Source organism: Molothrus aeneus, unplaced genomic scaffold, assembly GCF_037042795.1.
Source record: "Molothrus aeneus isolate 106 unplaced genomic scaffold, BPBGC_Maene_1.0 scaffold_30, whole genome shotgun sequence".
Taxonomy (NCBI): Eukaryota; Metazoa; Chordata; class Aves; order Passeriformes; family Icteridae; genus Molothrus; species Molothrus aeneus.
This window is the reverse complement of record NW_027098964.1, coordinates 1-18426: the sequence shown is the minus strand read 5'-3', so window position 1 is coordinate 18426 and position 18426 is coordinate 1. Positions and strand designations below refer to the sequence as shown.

General features: G+C 56.9%; 2 protein-coding genes across 4 annotated transcripts; one reads left to right on the top strand and one right to left on the bottom strand.

Annotated features, from left to right (window-relative positions):
• Positions 1 to 136: 136 nt before the first annotated feature.
• On the bottom strand, positions 137 to 12007 carry TRAPPC14 (trafficking protein particle complex subunit 14). Of its 3 annotated transcripts, XM_066570289.1 has the most exons (11): positions 9172 to 12007; positions 8316 to 8411; positions 7550 to 7745; positions 6636 to 6722; positions 5924 to 6044; positions 5158 to 5305; positions 4599 to 4681; positions 3250 to 3410; positions 2061 to 2188; positions 985 to 1166; positions 137 to 388 (listed from the first exon to the last, which is right to left on the bottom strand). In XM_066570289.1, exons 1-11 carry the CDS (start codon positions 9769 to 9771, stop codon positions 232 to 234), a joined length of 1959 nt encoding a protein of 652 aa, XP_066426386.1. In that variant the 5' UTR covers positions 9772 to 12007; the 3' UTR covers positions 137 to 231. The 3 variants fall into 3 exon arrangements, with proteins under 3 accessions (XP_066426386.1, XP_066426385.1, XP_066426387.1); XM_066570288.1 differs by lacking the exon at positions 7550 to 7745 and having other exon boundaries at positions 169 to 388; positions 8316 to 8755; XM_066570290.1 differs by lacking the exons at positions 5158 to 5305; positions 5924 to 6044 and having other exon boundaries at positions 169 to 388; positions 9172 to 12006.
• An 845-nt stretch (positions 12008 to 12852) lies between these two features.
• MPDU1 (mannose-P-dolichol utilization defect 1) lies at positions 12853 to 17818 on the top strand. Its single transcript, XM_066570579.1, has 7 exons — positions 12853 to 12964; positions 13982 to 14047; positions 14482 to 14614; positions 15081 to 15166; positions 15658 to 15776; positions 16413 to 16523; positions 17169 to 17818. The coding sequence occupies exons 1-7, from the start codon at positions 12877 to 12879 to the stop codon at positions 17286 to 17288; spliced, it is 723 nt and encodes a 240-aa protein (XP_066426676.1). The 5' UTR covers positions 12853 to 12876; the 3' UTR covers positions 17289 to 17818.
• Positions 17819 to 18426: the final 608 nt, after the last annotated feature.

The window sequence follows — 18426 nt, the reverse complement described above, 5'->3', positions numbered from 1 at the left end:
GTTGTCCCCTCACTCTCCCCGCATTGTCCCCATGCTGTCCCCCTGTTGTGCCCCCGCTGTCCCCCTGCTATCCCCCCCTGTCCCCTCTGTCCTGTTCTGTCCCCACCCTGTCCCCTCGTTGTCCCCACCCTGTCCCCTTGCTGTCCTGTTGATGTCCCCTCGTTGTCCCCTCACTGTCCCCCTGCTGTCCCCACATTGTCCCCTCGCTGTCCCCTCGCTGTCCCCCCGCTGTCACTTGACGGGTGGCACCACGAGCACCTTGCACTCCCTCTTGGCGATCTTGTCCAGGGCCAGCACGGCTTTGTCACCTGCGGGCAGGTACAGGGGACGGCCCACGGGGGACCCCACCGGGGGGGTGATGGCCCTGCGCTCCATCACGCTGCCGGACCTGGGGACACCAGTGTCACCTGTGTCACCTGTGTCACCTCTGTGTCACCTCAGTGTCACCTACAGTGTCCCTGTGTCACCCCGGGGTGATGGCCCTGCGCTCCATCACGCTGCCGGGCCTGGGGACAGGGACAGCAGTGTCACCTGTGTCACTCCCTGGTCACCTGCAGTGTCCCTGTAACAGCCCCAGTGTCACCTGTGTCACCTCAGTGTCACCCCCCAGTGTCCCTGCGTCACATCCCATCCCTCCCAGTCCCCTCAATGTCCCTCCCAGTCCCTCCCAGTGCTCCCCCAATCTCTCCCAGTACCCCAAAACCCCCTCCCAGTCCCTTCCCAGTCCCTCCCAGTGCCCCCAAACCTTATCCCAGTCCCTCCCAGTCCCTCCCAGCACCCCAGACCTTATCCCAGTCCCTCCAAACCTTATCCCAGTCCCTCCCAGTGCCCCCAAACCTTATCCCAGTCCCTCCCAGTCCCTCCCAGTGCCCCCAAACCTTATCCCAGTCCCTCCCAGTCCCTCCCAGCGCCCCCAAACCTTATCCCAGTCCCTCCCAGTGCCCCCAAACCTTATCCCAGTCCCCTCCCAGTCCCTCCCAGTACCTCATGAGGTGGCTGCGCGCCGGCTGCTGGTGGGAGAAGGACTGGGAGCGGCCCAGGCCGGCCACGAGCTCGCGCACGGCCGGGGAGCTGGGGCTGCTCTTGCGCGACACCGGGCGCGCCTCGGGCGGGGCGCTGCTGACGCTGGCCGTGAACTGCAGCTTCAGCTTCATGTGCTGCGACAGCTGGGACACACTGGGGGTTACTGGGAGGCACTGGGAGGGACTGGGAGGGCACTGGGAGGCACTGGGAGGGACTGGGAGACACTGGGAGACACTGGGAGGGACTGGGAGACAGTGGGAGACACTGGGAGGGACTGGGAGACACTGGGAGGCACTGGGAGGGACTGGGAGACACTGGGAGTTAGAGGGAGCCATTGGGAGGGAGCACTGGGGGAGCTTTGGGGAGGATCTGAGGCAATGGGAGGGGATTTTGGGGCACTGGGAGGCACTGGGAGGGACTGGGATATACTGGGAGTTACTGGGCTGGGATTTTAGGGGCACTGGGAAGCACTGGGAGGCACTGGGAGGCACTGGGAGGCACTGGGAGGGACTGGGATGGGGTTTTAGAGCGACTGGGAGGGACTGGGAGCAACTGGGATGAGACCAGAAGGGAGTTTTGGGGGCACTGGGATGTACTGGGAGGGACTGGGAGGGACTGGGAGGGTGACACAGGTGGCACTGGGAGCACTGGGATGGGCACTGGTGGTACTGGGGTGGCACTGGTGACCAGGAATGGACTGGAACGGGGATACTGGGAACACTGGGGATACTGGGAACGGGATAACGATGGGGATAACGGGGACGGGGGTGGCACAGGGGTGACAGAGGTGACACCGGGGGTGACAGAGGTGACACAGGTGACACCAGGGGTGGCACAGGTGGCACCGGGGGTGGCAGTGACCTCGAAGAGCCCGGCCCGCAGCGCCTGGAACGGGGATACTGGGGATACTGGGAACACTGGGAACACTGGGAATGGGATAACGATGGGGATAACGGGGACGGGGGTGGCACGGGGGTGGCACAGGTGACACAGGTGACACCGGGGGTGGCACAGGTGACACCGGGGGTGGCACTGACCTCGAAGAGCCCGGCCCGCAGCGCCTGGAAGGCCACCCGGAAGGTGCGGGCGCTGCCCTTGCGGGAGTAGCCCAGGTTGGTCAGGGGCGTGTGGCAAACGACGGAGTCCAGGGAGCCCCGGGAGCGCCCTGCGCGCGGAACGTTCCGGAAAATCGGCCAATGAGGGCGGTTTAGGGGGATTTGGGGGATTTTTTGGGGAATTTTTGGGGATTTTTGGGGGAATTTTTGGGGATTTTTTGGGGAATTTTTGGGGGGATTTTTGGGGGATTGTTTGGGAATTTTTTAGGGAATGTTTTGGGATTTTTTGGGGATTTTGGGGAATTTTTGGGGGGATTTTGGGGGGATTTTTTGGGGAATTTTGGGGGGATTTTTTGGGGGATTTTTTGGGATTTTTTGGGGGAATTTTGGGGAATTTTTTGGGGATTTTTTGGGGGAATTTTTGGGGGAATTTTTTGGGGGAATTTTTGGGATTTTGGGGGGATATTTTGAGGGGTTTTTTTGGGGATTGTTTGGGGAACTTTTGGGAGTTTTGGGGGATTTTTTGGGATTTTTTGGGGAAATTTTTGGGGGGATTTTGGGGATTGTTTGGGGGAATTTTTGGGGGATTTTTTGGGGGAATTTTTAGGGGAATTTTTGGAGGATTTTTTTGGGAATTCTTTGAGGGATTTTTTTGGGATTTTTTTGGGAGTTTTTAGGAGTTGGGGTTCTCTCCTTGTCCCCATGTCCCCTCCCCGTCCCTTTGTCCCCTCCTTGTCCCCTTTATCCCCATCTCCCTTTTACCCCCCAAGTGTCCCCAGTGTCCCCAATGTCCCCCTGAGTGTCCCCAATGTCCCCAACTGTCCTCAATCCCCCCAAAGTCCCCAATGTCCCCAATGTCCCCAAACCCCCAAGTGTCCCCAATCCCCCCAGTGTCCCCAATCCCTCCAATGTCCCCGATGTCCTCAATGTCCCCAAGTGTCCCCAGTCCTCCCAACATCCCCAATGTCCCCAACATCCTCAATCCCCCCAATGTCCCCAAGTGTCCCCACCAGCAGTGGCCTCGGGTGTCCAGACCAGCCGGACGGCCAGGAAGTCCTGCAGGTCCCCAATGTCCCCAAATGTCCCCAGTCCTCCCAACATTCCTAATGTCCCCAACACCCCCAATTCCCCCAATGCCCCCAACGTCCCCAAATGTCCCCAATGTCCCCACCGGCGGTGGCCTCGGGTGTCCAGACCAGCCGGACGGCCAGGAAGTCCTGCAGGTCGTTGAGCAGGGTGTAGGTGACCGTGAAGCGCTGCAGGGCCACCACCGGGGACTCGCAGGTGGCCGTCATGACAAAGCGCGGCCGCTCCAGACGGATGCTGGGCAGCCTGAGGGGACAGCGGGGACATCGAGGGGACATCGCGGGGACATCGCGGGGACACCTCTGGGGGAGCTCCAGAGAGCTCCGGGGACGTGGTGGCACTGGGACAATGAGGGGACAGGAGGTGGTGGCACATTCAGAGGTGGCTCTGGGCAACCAGGAGGGTCTGGAGGGCTTGGGGACATCGTGGGGACATGGAGGTGGCATCGCGGGGACACCTCTGGGGGAGCTCCAGAGAGCTCCGGGGACGTGGTGGCACTGGGACAATGAGGGGACAGGAGGTGGTGGCACACGCAGAAGAAGCCAGGAGGGTCTGGAGGGCTTGGGGACATCATGGGGACATCACGGGGACATGGAGGTGGCATCATGTGACAACCCCACAGGAGCCCCAAAGGGCCACAAGGACGTGGTGGCACTGGGACAGGAGGTGACATTGATGGGACAGGAGGTGGTGGCACATGGAGGGGCCACCAGGAGGGTCTGGAGGGCTTGGGGACATCATGGGGACATCGAGGTGGCATCTTGGGGACAATCCCAGAGAAGATCCAGAGAGCTCTGGGGACGTGGTGGCACTGGGACAATGAGGGGACAGGAGGTGGTGGCACACGCAGAAGAAGCCAGGAGGGTCTGGAGGGCTTGGGGACATCATGGGGACATCACGGGGACATGGAGGTGGCATCATGTGACAACCCCACAGGAGCCCCAAAGGGCCACAAGGACGTGGTGGCACTGGGACAGGAGGTGACATTGATGGGACAGGAGGTGGTGGCACATGGAGGGGCCACCAGGAGGGTCTGGAGGGCTTGGGGACATCATGGGGACATCGAGGTGGCATCTTGGGGACAATCCCAGAGAAGATCCAGAGAGCTCTGGGGACGTGGTGGCACTGGGACAATGAGGTGACAATGAGGGGACAGGAGGTGGTGGCACATTCAGAGGTGGCTCTGGGGAAGGTCTGGAGAGCTTGGGGACATCACGGGGACATCATGGGGACATCGAGGTGGCATCGTGGGAAAGTCCAGAAAGGAGCCAAAGAACGCTGGGAGGATGGAAGGACACGGGGACAACGAGGTGACAACAACGAGGTGGTGGCACCACAGGAGGTTCTGGAGGCCTTGGGGACACGGAGGTGACACGGGGGTGACACGGGGGTGGCACGGGGGTGACACGGGGGTGGCACGGGGGTGGCACTCACCGGTAGTGGGTGACGATGCTGTTGGTGAACGGCAGCTTCGGCGTCGACCACCGCACCACGGCCACCAGCGGCACCTCCAGGCCCTGCTCGGGGACATCGCTGTCACCGCGCTGCCCCCGCGGTGGCCTCCATGTCCCCAGCGTCCCCAGGGCCACCGGGGATTGTCACCAAGCCCGGGGACAGCACGGTCAGGGGGGGTTGGTGGCATCTTGGGGGGCTTGGATTGGGTTGGTGGCCTTTGATTGTTGTACCCAAGGCCACCCCAAGTGTCCCCAACCCCCCAGATACCAACAGGGATTGTCCCCAACCCCAACTTGGGGACACTTTTGGTGCCACCAAGGCGGGACAAAGCCCCTTGGCCCAGCCTGGTGGCCCTGGCTGATGTCCCCAGGTGTCCCCAAGTGTCCCCAACCCCCCAGATACCAACAGGGATTGTCCCCAACCCCAACTTGGGGACACTTTTAGTGCCACCAAGGCGGGACAAAGCCCCTTGGCTGAGCCTGGTGGCCCTCGACGGTTGTCCCCGGTTGTCCCCAGGTGTCCCCAGGTGTCCCCTCACCTCCTTGGCGTCGCGGGGCGGCCGCTCGGGCGCCTGCAGCTGGAACAGGAAGTTCTGCTCCTCCAGGGCGCTCAGGGGACACGGCCACCCCGAGTGGCACCCGGGGACGCGGCAGAACGCCCCCACGGGCACCTCCCCCGAGTGGTGGCTGCCAGGGGACAGCGGCGACACTCAGGGGACACTCGGGGGACGCTCGGGGGACACGTCACATCCCCAAGGTCCCCACGGTGTCCGCATGGTCCCCACATTGTCCCCAAGGCCCCCACATTGTCCCCAGGGTTCTCATAATGTCCCCAAGGTCCCTGCATTGTCCCCAAGGCCCCCACATTGTCGCCAAGGTCACAGCATTGTCCCCAAGGTGTCCCCACGTTGTCCTGAAGGTCCTCACGGTGTCCCCAAGGCCCCCACATTGTCTCCAAGGTGTCCCCACATTGTCCCCAGTGTCCTCATGGCATCCCCAAGGTCCCCGCATTGTCCCCAAGGTCCTCACGGTGTCCCCAAGAGCCCTACACTGTCCCCAAGGTCCCCACTTTGTCCCCAAGGTGTCTCCAGTCGTCCCCCACTTGTCCTGAGGTGCCCCCACATTGTCTCCAAGGTGTCTTCAGTGTCCCCAAGGTGTCCCCAGGCTGTCCTAGGTGACAACAATGTCCCCCAGGTGTCCCCAGGTCTCCCTACATTGTGCTCAGCTGTCCCCAGGTGTCCCCCAGGTGCCCCCACATTGTCCCCAAGTGTCCCCAAGGTGTCCCCAAGGTGTCCCCAGGCTCACCAGACGTCGTCCACGAGCAGCACGGAGCCATCGGGCATCACGGGCAGGTAACTGGCGTTGAAATTGGGCAGCACCTGCACGTCCCACAGGGACAGCTCCTCCTGGGAACTGCCATTGAGCACTGGGGACAGCGGGGACACCATTGGGGACATTGGGGACATCCAGGGCATTGGGGACATTGGGGACATCCAGGGCATTGGGGACATTGGGGACAATGGGGACATTGGGGACAATGGGGACATCGGGGCCATGGGGCAGCACCTGCACGTCCCACAGGGACAGCTCCTCCTGGGAACTGCCATTGAGCACTGGGGACAGTGGGGACACCATTGGGGACACCACTGGGGACATCCAGGGCATTAGGGACATTGGGGACACTGGGGACACTGGGGACATCATTGGGGACACTGGGGACATCCAGGGCATTGGGGACACTGGGGACATTTGCAGGGTTGGGGACATCAACGGCACTGGGGACATTGGGGACATTGGGGACATCAGGGACATGCAGGGCATTGAGGACATTGTGGGGATTGGGGACATCAGGGACAATTGGGGACACTGGGGGTCATCAGGGGTGACCCTTCCCCCTTTTCCCCCTTTTCCCCCCCCACCCTCTTTGTCCCCAACCCCCCCAAATGTCCCCAAACCCCCCCGATGTCCCCAACCCCCCCGATGTCCCCAGCTGTCCCCAGCTGTCCCCAGGTGTCACCTTTGAGCACGGTCAGGTACTTTCCGGACACGGTCACCTGGCGGCAGCGGACACGGGGGGGTGGCAGCACCGTCAGCAGCGTGGACACTGTGGGGACACCAGGGGACACTTGGGGACAGCCAGCCAGGGCCACCGGGCTGGGCCGAGGGGCTTTGTCCCACCTTGGTGGCACCAAAAGTGTCCCCAGATTGGGCTTGGGGACAATCCTTGGGGGTCCCTGAGGGAATGGGGTGGCTTTGGGCAGGTGACACTTTGGGGACGTCTGGGGACATTTGGGGACCTCACCTTGTGCCTTGAAGGCTCCATGGGGACACCTGGGGGTGGCACTGAGGGGACACCTGGGGACACCTAGGGATGGCAGCACTGGGGAGGTGACACTCTGGGGACACCAGAGGAGGGGAGGTGACACCTTGGGGACAGTTTGGGGACATTTGGGGACCTCACCTTGTGCCTTGAAGGCTCCACGGGGACACCCAGGGGACACCTGGGGGTGGCACCATGGGGGAGGTGACACCTTGGGGACACTTGGGGGACACCTTGGGGACACCAGAGGAGGGGAGGTGACACTTTGGGGACATTTGGGGACCTCACCTTGTGCCTTGAAGGCTCCACGGGGACACTCAGGGGACACCTGGGGGTGGCACCATGGGGGAGGTGACACCTTGGGGACACTCGGGGGACACTTGGGGATGGCAGCACTGGGGAGGTGACACTTGGGGGACACTCAGGGGACACTTGGGGACACCAGAGGAGGGGAGGTGACACTTTGGGGACATTTGGGAACCTCACCTTGTGCCTTGAAGGCTCCACGGGGACACCCAGGGGACACCTGGGGGTGGCACCATGGGGGAGGTGACACCTTGGGGACACCAGAGGAGGGGAGGTGACACTTTGGGGACATTTGGGGACCTCACCTTGTGCCTTGAAGGCGCCGTGCTGCTGCCGGAACACCTGGCCGGGGGCGCGGCCCTGGAGCAGCCTCAGGTACCCCCCTGGCCCTGTCCCTGTCCCTGTCCCTGCCGTTGTCACCTGGCCTGGCTCTGTCCCTGTCCCTGTCCCCTCCTGCAGCTCCGGGGGCTCCGTGTCCCGCTGCCACACGGTCACCACGATCTGGGGACACCGAGGGGACACCACGGGGTCACCAAAGCGTCCCCAAGGTGTCCCCAAGGTCCCTTCCCCATCCCATTCCCAATGTCCCCAAGATGTCCCCAGAGTGTCCCCTGGTTGTCCCCAAGGTCCCTCCCAATCCCATTCCCAATGTCCCCAAGGTGTCCCCAAGGTGTCCCCAAGGTGTCCCCAAAGTGTCCCCAAGGTGTCCCCTAAGGTCCCTTCCCCATCCCATTCCTGATGTCCCCTCATTGTCCCCAAGGCCCCTCCCATTCCCAAGTGTCCCCAAGGTCCCTCCCAATCCCATTCCCGATGTCCCCAAGATGTCCCCAAAGTGTCCCCAAGACGTCCCCAAAGTGTCCCCAAGGTGTCCTCCAAGTCCCTCCCCATCCCATTCCCAATGTCCCCAAATGTCCCCAAAATGTCCGTCCCCAGTGTCCCAAATGTCCCCAAGGTCCCTCCCCGTCCCATTCCCAATGTCCCCAAGGTGTCCCCAGTGTCCCCAAGGCCCATCCCCTTCCCAATGTCCCCAAATGTCCCCAAATGTCCCCAAGATGTCCCCGATGTCCCCACCTTGGCCTTGGCGGTGCCGGGCGGGAGCCGGTCCAGGGCCACGGTGAGGGGGAAAATGACCTCGTCCTGAGAGATGATGGGATCGTCCACGGGGAGCTGGGAAAATGGGGAGAAAAACAGGGAAATTGGGAAAAATGGGGAAAAATGGGGAAAATGGGGAAAAAATGGGAAAAAATGGGAAAAAACAGGGAAAAAATGGGGGAAAATTTGGAAAACCAATGGGGAAATGACCTTGTCTTGAGAGATGATGGGATCGTCCACGGGGAGCTGGGAAAATGGGGAGAAAAACAGGGAAATTGGGAAAAATGGGAAAAAACAGGGAAAAATGGGAAAAAATGGGGGAAAAAGGGGAAAAAACAGGGAAAAGTTAGGGGAAAAATTGGAAAAATCAATGGGGAAATGACCTCTTCCTGAGAGATGATGGGATCGTCCACGGGGAGATGGGAAAATGGGGAGAAAATGGGAAAAATGGGGGAAAATTGAGAAAAAATGGGAAAATGGGAAAAAATGGGAAAAATGGAGAAAAAATGGGGAAAAAATGGGAAAAAATGGGAAAAAAGTGGCAAAATGGGGGAAAATGGGAAAAACCCAGGAAAAATGGGAAAAACCTTGGAAAAATGGGGATAAGGGGGGAAAATGGGAAAACCCAGGAAAAATGGGGAAAATTCAAAGAAAAACGGGGAAAACCCAGGGAAAAAAATGGGAAAAAAATGGGGAAAAAAGGGGGAAAACGGGGAAAATCCAGGAAAAACGAGGAAAAATGGGAAAGCCAGGGAAAACCCGGGAAAACCGCCAGAAAAAGCGGAGCCCCAGCAGCCCCAAGGAGCCCGAAATTCCAGAAGGTTCCGGCGCTCACCCCCGCCCCGGCGCTGCCCGCGGGGCCCCGCGAGTGCGTGAGCAGCGCGCGGCACTCGCGGAACAGCGGCGGCGGCTGCCGGGAATCCTCGGCACGGCCGAAATTGCCCAGATCCCCGCCGGGGTTATCGGCGGAATTCTCCTCATCGTCCTCATCGCGGGCCCGGCTGTCGCCGCTGGTGACGGTGGCGAGCGCGGAGAGCGAGGCGGCGAGCTGGGCCCAGGGCGTTTTTCCCGGGAAATTGCCGCCGCAGGGGGCGGGGCTTCGGCCGGCGTGGGCGGGGCTTCGGCCGGCGTGGGCGGGGCTTCGCTCGGGGTTGGCGGGAGTTGCCTCGGGGTTCCTCTCGGGGTTTCTCTCGGGGTTCCTGTCGGGATTTCTGTCGGGATTTCTGTCGGGGTTTCTCTCGGGGTTCCTGTCGGGGTTCCGGTCGGGATTTGCGGGGTTCTTGCGCAGCACCAGCAGGAAGCGAACGGTCTCGCCCAGGTACAGGTGGTTCCGGCGCGGGAGGGCGCGGTAACCGGAGGAATCTCCCGCCAAAAATTCCCGCGGAGGGAAGGGGACGGCGGGGAAGTACATGGAGTAATCGCACTGGGATTCCATGGGGAGGATTCGGGGGGGAAATGGGGGAAAAATGGGGGCAATAGTGGGGGAAATAGGAGGGGGAAATGGGGGAAATAATGGGGGCAATAGTGGGGGAAATAGCAGGGGGAAATGGGGGAAAAAATGGGGGAAATAGGGGAAAAATGGGGGAACAAATGGGGGGAATAGGAGGGGAAATTGGGGAAATTCTAGGGAAAAATGGGGGAAATTCTAGGGGGAAATGGGGAAAAAATGGGTGGAATAAATGGGAAAAATGGGGGGAATAGGAGGGGAAATGGGGGAAATAATGGGGGGAATAGGGGAAATAATGGGGGAAATAGGAGGGGAAATTGGGGAAATTCTAGGGGGAAATGGGGAAAAATGGGGGGAATAAATGGGGGGAATAGGAGGGGAAATGGGGGGAATAATGGGGGAAAAATGGGGGGAAAATGGGAGAAATTCTAGGGGGAAATGGGGAAAAATGGGGGAATAGAAGAGGAAATGGGGGGAAAAATGGGGGAAATTCTAGGGGAAAATGGGGGAAAAATGGGGGGAATAGGAGGGGAAATGGGGGAAAAAATGAGGGGAATAGGAGGGGAAATAATGGAGGAAATAGAGGAAATAATGAGGGGGAAAATGGGGGAAATAGGAGGGGAAATGGGGGAAATTCTAGGGGGAAATGGGGAAAAAATGGGGGAATAGGAGGGGAAATGGGAAAATAATGGGGAAGTAGGAGGAAAAATTGAGGGAAAAAAGGAAAAATTGAGAAAAGAATGGGGAAAACAAATAGGAGGAAAAATAATGGGGAAAATAGGCGGGAAAATGGGGGGAAAAATGGGGGAAATGGAGAAAAGAATGGGGAAAACTAGGAGGGAAAATTGGGGGGAAAATTGGGAAAAATGAGAGGAAATGGGAATAAAACGGACAAAGAAATGGGGGAAAAGGGAAATTAAGGAAGAAAATTAGGGGAAAGGGAAAAAAGATTGGGATAAATGGAAAAATAGGAGGGAAAATATGGGAAAATTGAGGAAAAAAAAGGAGGAAAAATGGGGAAAATATCTGGGAATTGAGAGGTTAAATCCTGAGGGAATTTCAGGAATATTGGGGGAAAATGAGGGAAAAATAGGGGGAGAAAGGTGGGGATGGAGGGATTAAATCCCGTTAGAATTTCCGGAATTTTGGGGTTAAATCCGGGCAGAATTTCGGGAATTTTTTGGAATTTTGGAGGGATTAAATCGCAGGAATTTTGGGCGTTAAATCCCGAGGAAATGTGGGGAATTTGGGGGGTTGGGGGGGTTCAATCCAGAGGGAATTCCGGGAATTTTGGGGGCTTAAATCCCGGTGGAATTCCGGGAATATTGATGGGAGTGGGGGGGATAAATCCCGGGAGAAATTCGGGAATTTTTGGGGAATTTTTGCAGGAGAATGGGAGTTAAATCCCAGAAAAAAAAAATCCGTGAATTTTGGAGAAATATTGAGGGAATTTCGGGGTTAAATCCCGAGCAAAATTCTGGGAATTTTCTGGAATTTTGGAGGAATATTGGGGAAGTTTTGGGGTTAAATCCTAGAAAAATTCTGTGAATTTTGGGGGGGATAATGGGAGTTAAATCCCAAAAAAAATCCGGGTATTTTGGGGAAATGCTGGGGGAATTTTGGGGTTAAATCCCGAGAAAATTCTGGGAATTTTGGGGCGATCCCAGGAGCAAGAACGAGAGAAAATCCCGCGGATTATGGGGCCTTAAACCCCGAGGAAATCCCGAGAATTTTCGGGAATTTTACGGGGATAACGGGACTTAAATCCCGGGAATACCGGGAGGATAACGAGGGGTCTGGGGGGACGCAAAAAACGGGAATTTGGGGGTTAAATCCCAAAAAAATTCCGGGAATACCGGGAGGATAACGGAGGGTCCGGGGGGAATCCTCGGTTACCGGGTGGGGGTCCCGGCGGTACCGGGGGGGTCTCGGGCCTGGTCCGGGATTACCGGGAGGGTCCTGGGGGGGTCCCGGGCCTGGTCCGGTGTTACCGGGGGGGCTCCCGAAGTTACCGAAGGGGTCCCGGGGTTACCGGGAGGGGGTCGCAGGCCTGATCTGGGATTACCGGGAGGATCCTGAGAGGGAGTCCCGGCTCCGGTCCGGGATTAGCGGGGGGGTCCCGGAGTTACCGGGGGGTTCTGAGGGGGGAGGGTCCCGGCTCCGGTCCGGGGTTACCGGGGGGGATCCCGGAGGGTCCCGGCTCCGGTCCGGGCCCGTTCAGCGCTTCCGGGTGCGGTCTGGCGAATGCGTACGGCAACGCCGGCACGCATGGCGGCGTCCATGGGTGTAGTGCGCATGCGCAATGGGAATGGAGACGAACGGAAAAGCCGGTAAATATGGCGGCGCCCATGCGTGTATAGCGCATGCGCAATGGGGAATAAGAAGACACAAGATTTTCCATATATGGCGGTGTGTGCGCCTTCAATACGCATGCGCGGAGGACAAACGGGGGAAGGTTCATTTTGGATGTTCCGGAGTCCCAAAAATTTGGGGGTTGGACCCCCAAAATTCAGTTCTGGACGGGTTGAAGCCCTCAGAATCGCTCTGGGACCCCAAAATCTCCGTCTGAAGCCCCAGAAGAGGAGGGTCAGCGAAAACCGGGTCAGTGACCCCCCTGAACCCCAAGATCTCTCAAATTCCCTCATGTTCGGTGCCTGGAATCCCCCAAAGTCGAAACACTCAAGACCCCGCAAATTTGTGTTTGTCACCTACATTTGAGGCTTTAAAGAGAGGATTTGGAAAGGGATTTTTGGGGGTTCAGAGCGCTCCGGACACAAAATTTGGGTGAATTTGGGGGATTTCTGTGCGATTCGGGGGGATTTAAAACTTTAATCCTATTAATAAAGAACTGGCCAATCACAGCACGCCGCACCAGCGAGGGGCGGGGCCTTACGCCCACTCAACCAATCAGGTTGCGCAATAAACCATTGACTAATCACAGCTTTGTGGAGCTTTTGATTGACAGGCAATTTCGCTATCCTATCCAATAGGATTACGGGGCGGGTTTAGAGGGGCGCGATTTTCTGGCGTCTCAGCCAATCACGGCATACGAGGGGCGTTTCCCGCCGATTTCCCCTCAGCGCGGGAGCCGCCATGGAGCCGCTCCGGCCTTGGCTCGTCCCGTTTCTGCTGCCCGAGCACTGCTTCGACCGATTCTTCCTCCGCTTCCAGCTCCTCGATGGTGACGGAGAGGCCGCGGGCAGCGAGTTTGGGGCTTTTCGGGCGGTTTTGAGGGGGATTTTGGGGCTCCTTTAAGGGCTGTGGGGGCGGCCGCCATTTTGGTTACGGGCGGGAGTTGTGACGGATGCCGCCATCTTGGTTTTGGGCGCGGGAAAGAAGCGCCGCCATCTTGGTTTTTGCTGTGAGGCGATGCCGCCATCTTTGTTTTGGGTGTTGGGCTAGCCAAATTTTAAGGAATTTTGAGAAATTTTTTTAGGGATTTTGGGGCTTTTCGGGGCTTTTCGGGCGGTTTTGAGGGGGATTTTGGGGCTCCTTTAAGGGCTGTGGGGGCGGCCGCCATTTTGGTTACGGGCGAGAGTTGAGAGGGGCGCCGCCATCTTTGTTTTGGCTTTGAGGCGATGCCGCCATCTTTGTTTTGGGTGTGGGGCTATCCAAATTTTGAGGAATTTTGAGAATTTTTTTTAGGGATTTTGGGGCTTTTCGGGGATTTCCCGGCGGTTTTGAGGGGGATTTTGGGGCTCCGTTAAGGGCTTTGGGGGAGGCCGCCATTTTGGTTACGGGCGAGAGTTGTGACGGACGCCGCCATCTTGGTTTTGGGCGCGGGAAAGAAGCGCCGCCATCTTGGTTTTTGCTGTGAGGCGATGCCGCCATCTTTGTTTTGGGTGTTGGGCTAGCCAAATTTTAAGAAATTTTTTTAGGGATTTTGAGGCTTTTCGGGGCTTTTCGGGTGGTTGTGTGGGGGATTTTTGGGCTCCTTTAAGGGCTGTGGGGGCGGCCGCCATTTTGGTTACGGGTGAGAGTTGAGAGGGGCGCCGCCATCTTGGTTTTGGGCGCGGGAAAGAAGCGCCGCCATCTTGGTTTTGGTTGTGAGGCGATGTCGCCGCCATTTTTGTTTTGGGTATGGGATATCCAAATTTTGAGGAATTTTGAGGGGATTTTGAGAAATTTTGAGGGGATTTTGAGGATTTTTTTTTGAACTTTGGGGTCACTTCACCTCACCTTTGTCCTTTCTCCGCAGTTCCGTGCCTAAAAATCCTCCTGAGCAAAGTTCTGGGCTACGGGATTGTGGCGGGATCCGTCCTGGGTGAGATTTTGAGAAGATCTGAGGGGATTTGGGAGCTCCAGGGAAGATTTTGGGGGTTTTGTGGTCCCAGATTATTCTAGGATTAATTTGGGGGTGATTTTTTTGGGGTGGATTTTTTTTTTTTTTAATTTAACCCCATTTCCCCCCTCAGTGAAGGTCCCGCAGCTGCTGAAGGTTTGGGGGACCCTGGGGGGGAATTTTGGGGTATTTTTAAGCCATTTTTGGGGTATTTTTAAGCGGTTTTTTCATATTTTGGGCTGGATTTTTGGGGTTTTTTGGTTTTTACCCCATTTCGCCCCTCAGTGAAGGTGCCCCAGCTGCTGAAGGTTCGGGGGTCCCTAGGGGGCATTTTGGGGTATTTTTAAGCGGTTTTTTCATATTTTGGGCTGGATTTTTGGGTTTTTTTTGGGTTTTTACCCCGTTTCCCCCCTCAGTGAAGGTGCCCCAGCTGCTGAAGGTTTGGGGGTCCCGCAGTGGGCGGGGGCTCAGCCTCCCCTCGGTGCTGCTGGAGCTGCTGGCCCTGGGGGGCTCCGTGGGCTACGGCTGCGCCCGGGGCTTCCCCTTCAGGTGAGGGGGGAAATTTGGGGATTTTGGGGGGTTTTGGGGGGTTTAGAGGGGTTGGGGATGGATTTGGGAAGGATTTTGGGGGATTTGTGGGGGTTTGGGGGTGGATTTGGGGTGAATTTAGGGGGGATTTGGGGGGGTTGGGGATGGATTTGGGAAGGATTTGGGGGGCACTTGTGGTGGATTTGGGGGATTTGAGGGGGTTTGGGGTGGATTTGGGAGCTTTGAGGGGGATTTTGAGGGGTCTGGGCGGGATTTTGGGGTCAGTTTTGGGGATTTGGGGGTGGTTTAGGGGAATCTAGGGGGGGGATTTGGGAAATTTGGAGGGAATTTGGGAAATTCTGGGGAACTTTTAGGGTATTTGGGGAACTTTTAGGGTATTTTGGGGCCATTTGGAGCCATTTCCCTCCATCCTCTCACGGGATTCTCCCCATTTTTTCCCCTCCTGACCCCCCCAAAATCCCAACAGCGCCTGGGGGGAGTCGCTCTTCCTCCTCCTGCAGACCCTCACCCTCCTCTTCCTCATCCTGCACTTCGGGGGCCGCACGGGCCGAGGTTTGGGCCGGGATTTGGGGGCAATTTGGGCGATTTTGGGTTTTTTGGGGGGGATTTTGAGGGTTTTTTGGGGGGTTTTTGGTTTTTTTTGGGTTTTTTCCAACCCCTGACCCCCTTTGTGTCCCCTCCCCACCAGGGCTGGCACTTGTGGCCGTTTTTGGGGTGTTTTTGGGGATTTTGGGTGTTTTTTGGGTTGGTTTTTTTTTTGTTTTTTTTGGGGTTTTTGGGGGGTTTGGTTTTTTTTTTGTTTGTTTTTCTGGGGTTTTTTGGGGTTTTTTTGGGGGGGATTTTGGGGTTTTTTTTGTTTTTTTGGTTTTTTTGGGGGGGGGGGTTGGGGTTTTTTGGAGGTTTTCAGAGTTTTTTGGGGGGGGGGATTTTGGAGGTTTTTGGGGTTTTTTGGGGGGCGATTTTGGGTTTTTTTGGGGTTTTTTTTTTTGGTTTTTTTGGGTTTTTTCCCACCCCTGACCCCCTTTGTGTCCCCTCCCCACCAGGGCTGGCGCTCGTGGCCGTTTTTGGGGCCTTTTTGGGGGTTTTGGTGTCTCCTCTGACCCCGCTGAGCTTCGTCACTGCCCTGCAGGCCCTGAACCTGCCCATCATCATCCTCAGCAGGGTGAGGGCTTGGGGCATTTTGGGGGGATTTTGGGGGGGTTTGGGGGGAGTTTTGGGGGAATTTTTGGGGGGTTTTGGGGAAGTTTTGGGGGAGATTATGGGGGAAATTTGGGGGAGTTTTGGGGGATTTTAGGGAGGATTTTGGGGGGATTTTAGAGGGATTTTGGGGATTTGAGGAGGGTTTTGGGGGGGTTTGGGAGATTTTAGGGGGGGTTTGGGGGGATTTTGAGGGGGATTTTGGGAGATTTTGGGGGGTTCTGGGGGAGTTTTGGGGGGATTTTAGGGGGGTTTGGGGGGGATTTTGAGGGGATTTTAGGGGGGTTTTGGGGGGATTTTGAGGGGTTTTGGGGAATTATGGGGAGTCCTGGAGGGGTTTGGGGAAGATCTGGGGTGTCCTGGAGAGATTTGGGAGAAATTTTGGGTGGGTTTGGGGTGGAATTTTGGGGTTTTTTTTTTACCCAAACCCCACCAAATCCTCTTCTTATTTCACGCTCATTTTGGGTCCATTTATGGAGTTTTTTGTGGGTTTTTTTTTCCCATTTTTTGGATTTTTTCACCTCCCCGATGGCTCAGGGAAGATTTTAGGGCCTCCCAAATTTTGGAAAACCCCAAAAATGCCCCAAAATTTCCCCCTCAGCTGCTCCAGATCGTGACCAACGCCCGGCAGGGCCACACGGGGCAGCTCTCGGGGGTCTCCACGGGGCTCCTGTTTGGGGGGGCCCTGGCCCGAATCTTCACCTCCCTCACGGTGAGACCCCAAATCCCAAAATCCCCAAATCCCAAAAAGCCTCCCCAAAAAAATCCCTGATCCTAAAACCCACCCAGAACCCCCAAAATCCCCAATTTTTTACTCAATTTTGCCCCAAATTCACCCCAAATTTCCCCCAAAAATCCCTCAATTCCCTTTAAATCTCCCCAGGATCCCCCAAAATTCCACCCTAAAATCCCCAAATTCCCCCTAAAATCCTTTGAAAAGTCCCAAATTCCTCCTCAAATCCCCCAAATCCCTCTCCAGGATCCCCCAAAATTTCACCCACAGCCCCCAAATCCCCCAATTTTCCCTAAAATCCCCCAAATTTCCCCCAAAATTTCTCCCAGAACCCCCCAAAAATCCCTCAATTCCCTTGAAATCTCCCCAGGATCCCCCAAAAATCCCAAAATTTCTTTTAAATTCCCCACAAAATTTCCTCTCCAGGACCCCCAAAAATCCCTCTCCAGGACCCCCCAAATTTTCCCCAAAATCCCCCAAATTTCCCCCAAATCCCCCAAATTTTTACCCAAAATCCCCCAAATTTTTACCCAAAATCCCCCAATTTTCCCCCAAAATCCCCCAAATTTCCCCCAAATCCCCCAGTTTTTCCCAAAATCCCCCAAATTTCCCCCAATTTTGCAGGAAACCGGGGATCTCCTTTTGGCCTCGACCTTCGCGGCCTCGGCCGCCTGCAACGGGGTCCTGCTGGCCCAGCTGCTGCTTTTGGGGGGTTCCCGGGACCCCCACCCCAAACGGGAGTGACCCCAAAATCCCCAGCACCCCAAAAACCCCAAAATCCCCCCCAAAATCCCCCCCAAAATTGCGATTTTTTGGGGGGGTTTAAAAAGGGATTTTTGGCTCTTACGCTCTGAGAACCCCAAAATTTCCCTTGGAATCACGGCGAGATTTGATGGGACCCCCCAAAATTTCACCTGGGACCCCAAAAATTTTGTGGAAAGCCCAAAATCACCCCAAAATTCAGATTTTTTTTAAGAGGATTTCGGGGAGGTTTCCGTGCTCTGGGACCCTCAAATCTCACCTGGGCTGATCCCAAATTTTTATGGGACCCCCAAAAATCTTCCCAGGATCCCCCAAAACTTCAGGGACCCCAAAATTCCCTGCCCCTCCCCACCCGGGACCCCCCCAAAAAACCCCTGGGACCAAAGTGGGAAATGGGCGTGGCCAGAGCGCCCCGCCCACTCCTCCCCCCAATAAATTTGGGGTCCCCCCCATTCCAGGGGGGTCTCCCCCCCCCTTTTTCTGCTTGGTAATAAATTAATTACAACTGGTAATTAGCGATAATTAGGGCGGGAAGGTGCTGAGGTGGTGATGAGGGTGGGAAAACCCCGCCCTCCGTTCATAAACTCCGCCCTCCATTCATAAATCCCGCGCTCTGTTCATAAACTCCGCCCTCCATTCATAAATCCCGCGCTCTGTTCATAAACCCCGCCCTCCATTCATAAATCCCGCGCTCCGTTCATAAACCCCGCCCTCCATTCACAAACCGCCTTGGCCGCGCCTCCATTGCGCGCTCTCGCTTCTGATTGGCTGCCGCTCCCGTGCCCGTTCCCACGCGTCCTTTCCACCCCAAAACCGCCCAAAATCTCCCCAAATTCCAACTCCGGGGTGGTCCCCGGCCTCCGTGACCCCTCCAGCACCCCCCAAATCCCACTCAGGACCCCCCCAAATCCCCCTGAGCCCCCAAACTCCCCATTTAACCCCACAACGACCTTTTCCAATCCCAAAAATTCCCTAAAAAATCCCCCAAAATTTTACCTCCGAGGGGTCCCGCACCCCAAAACTTCCCCTCCCAACCCCCGCCCAATCCCGAACCTCCGGCGTCTCCATCGCTTTTATTCCCACAATTCCAGAATTTCTATGCAAAATACTCTCATCTCCC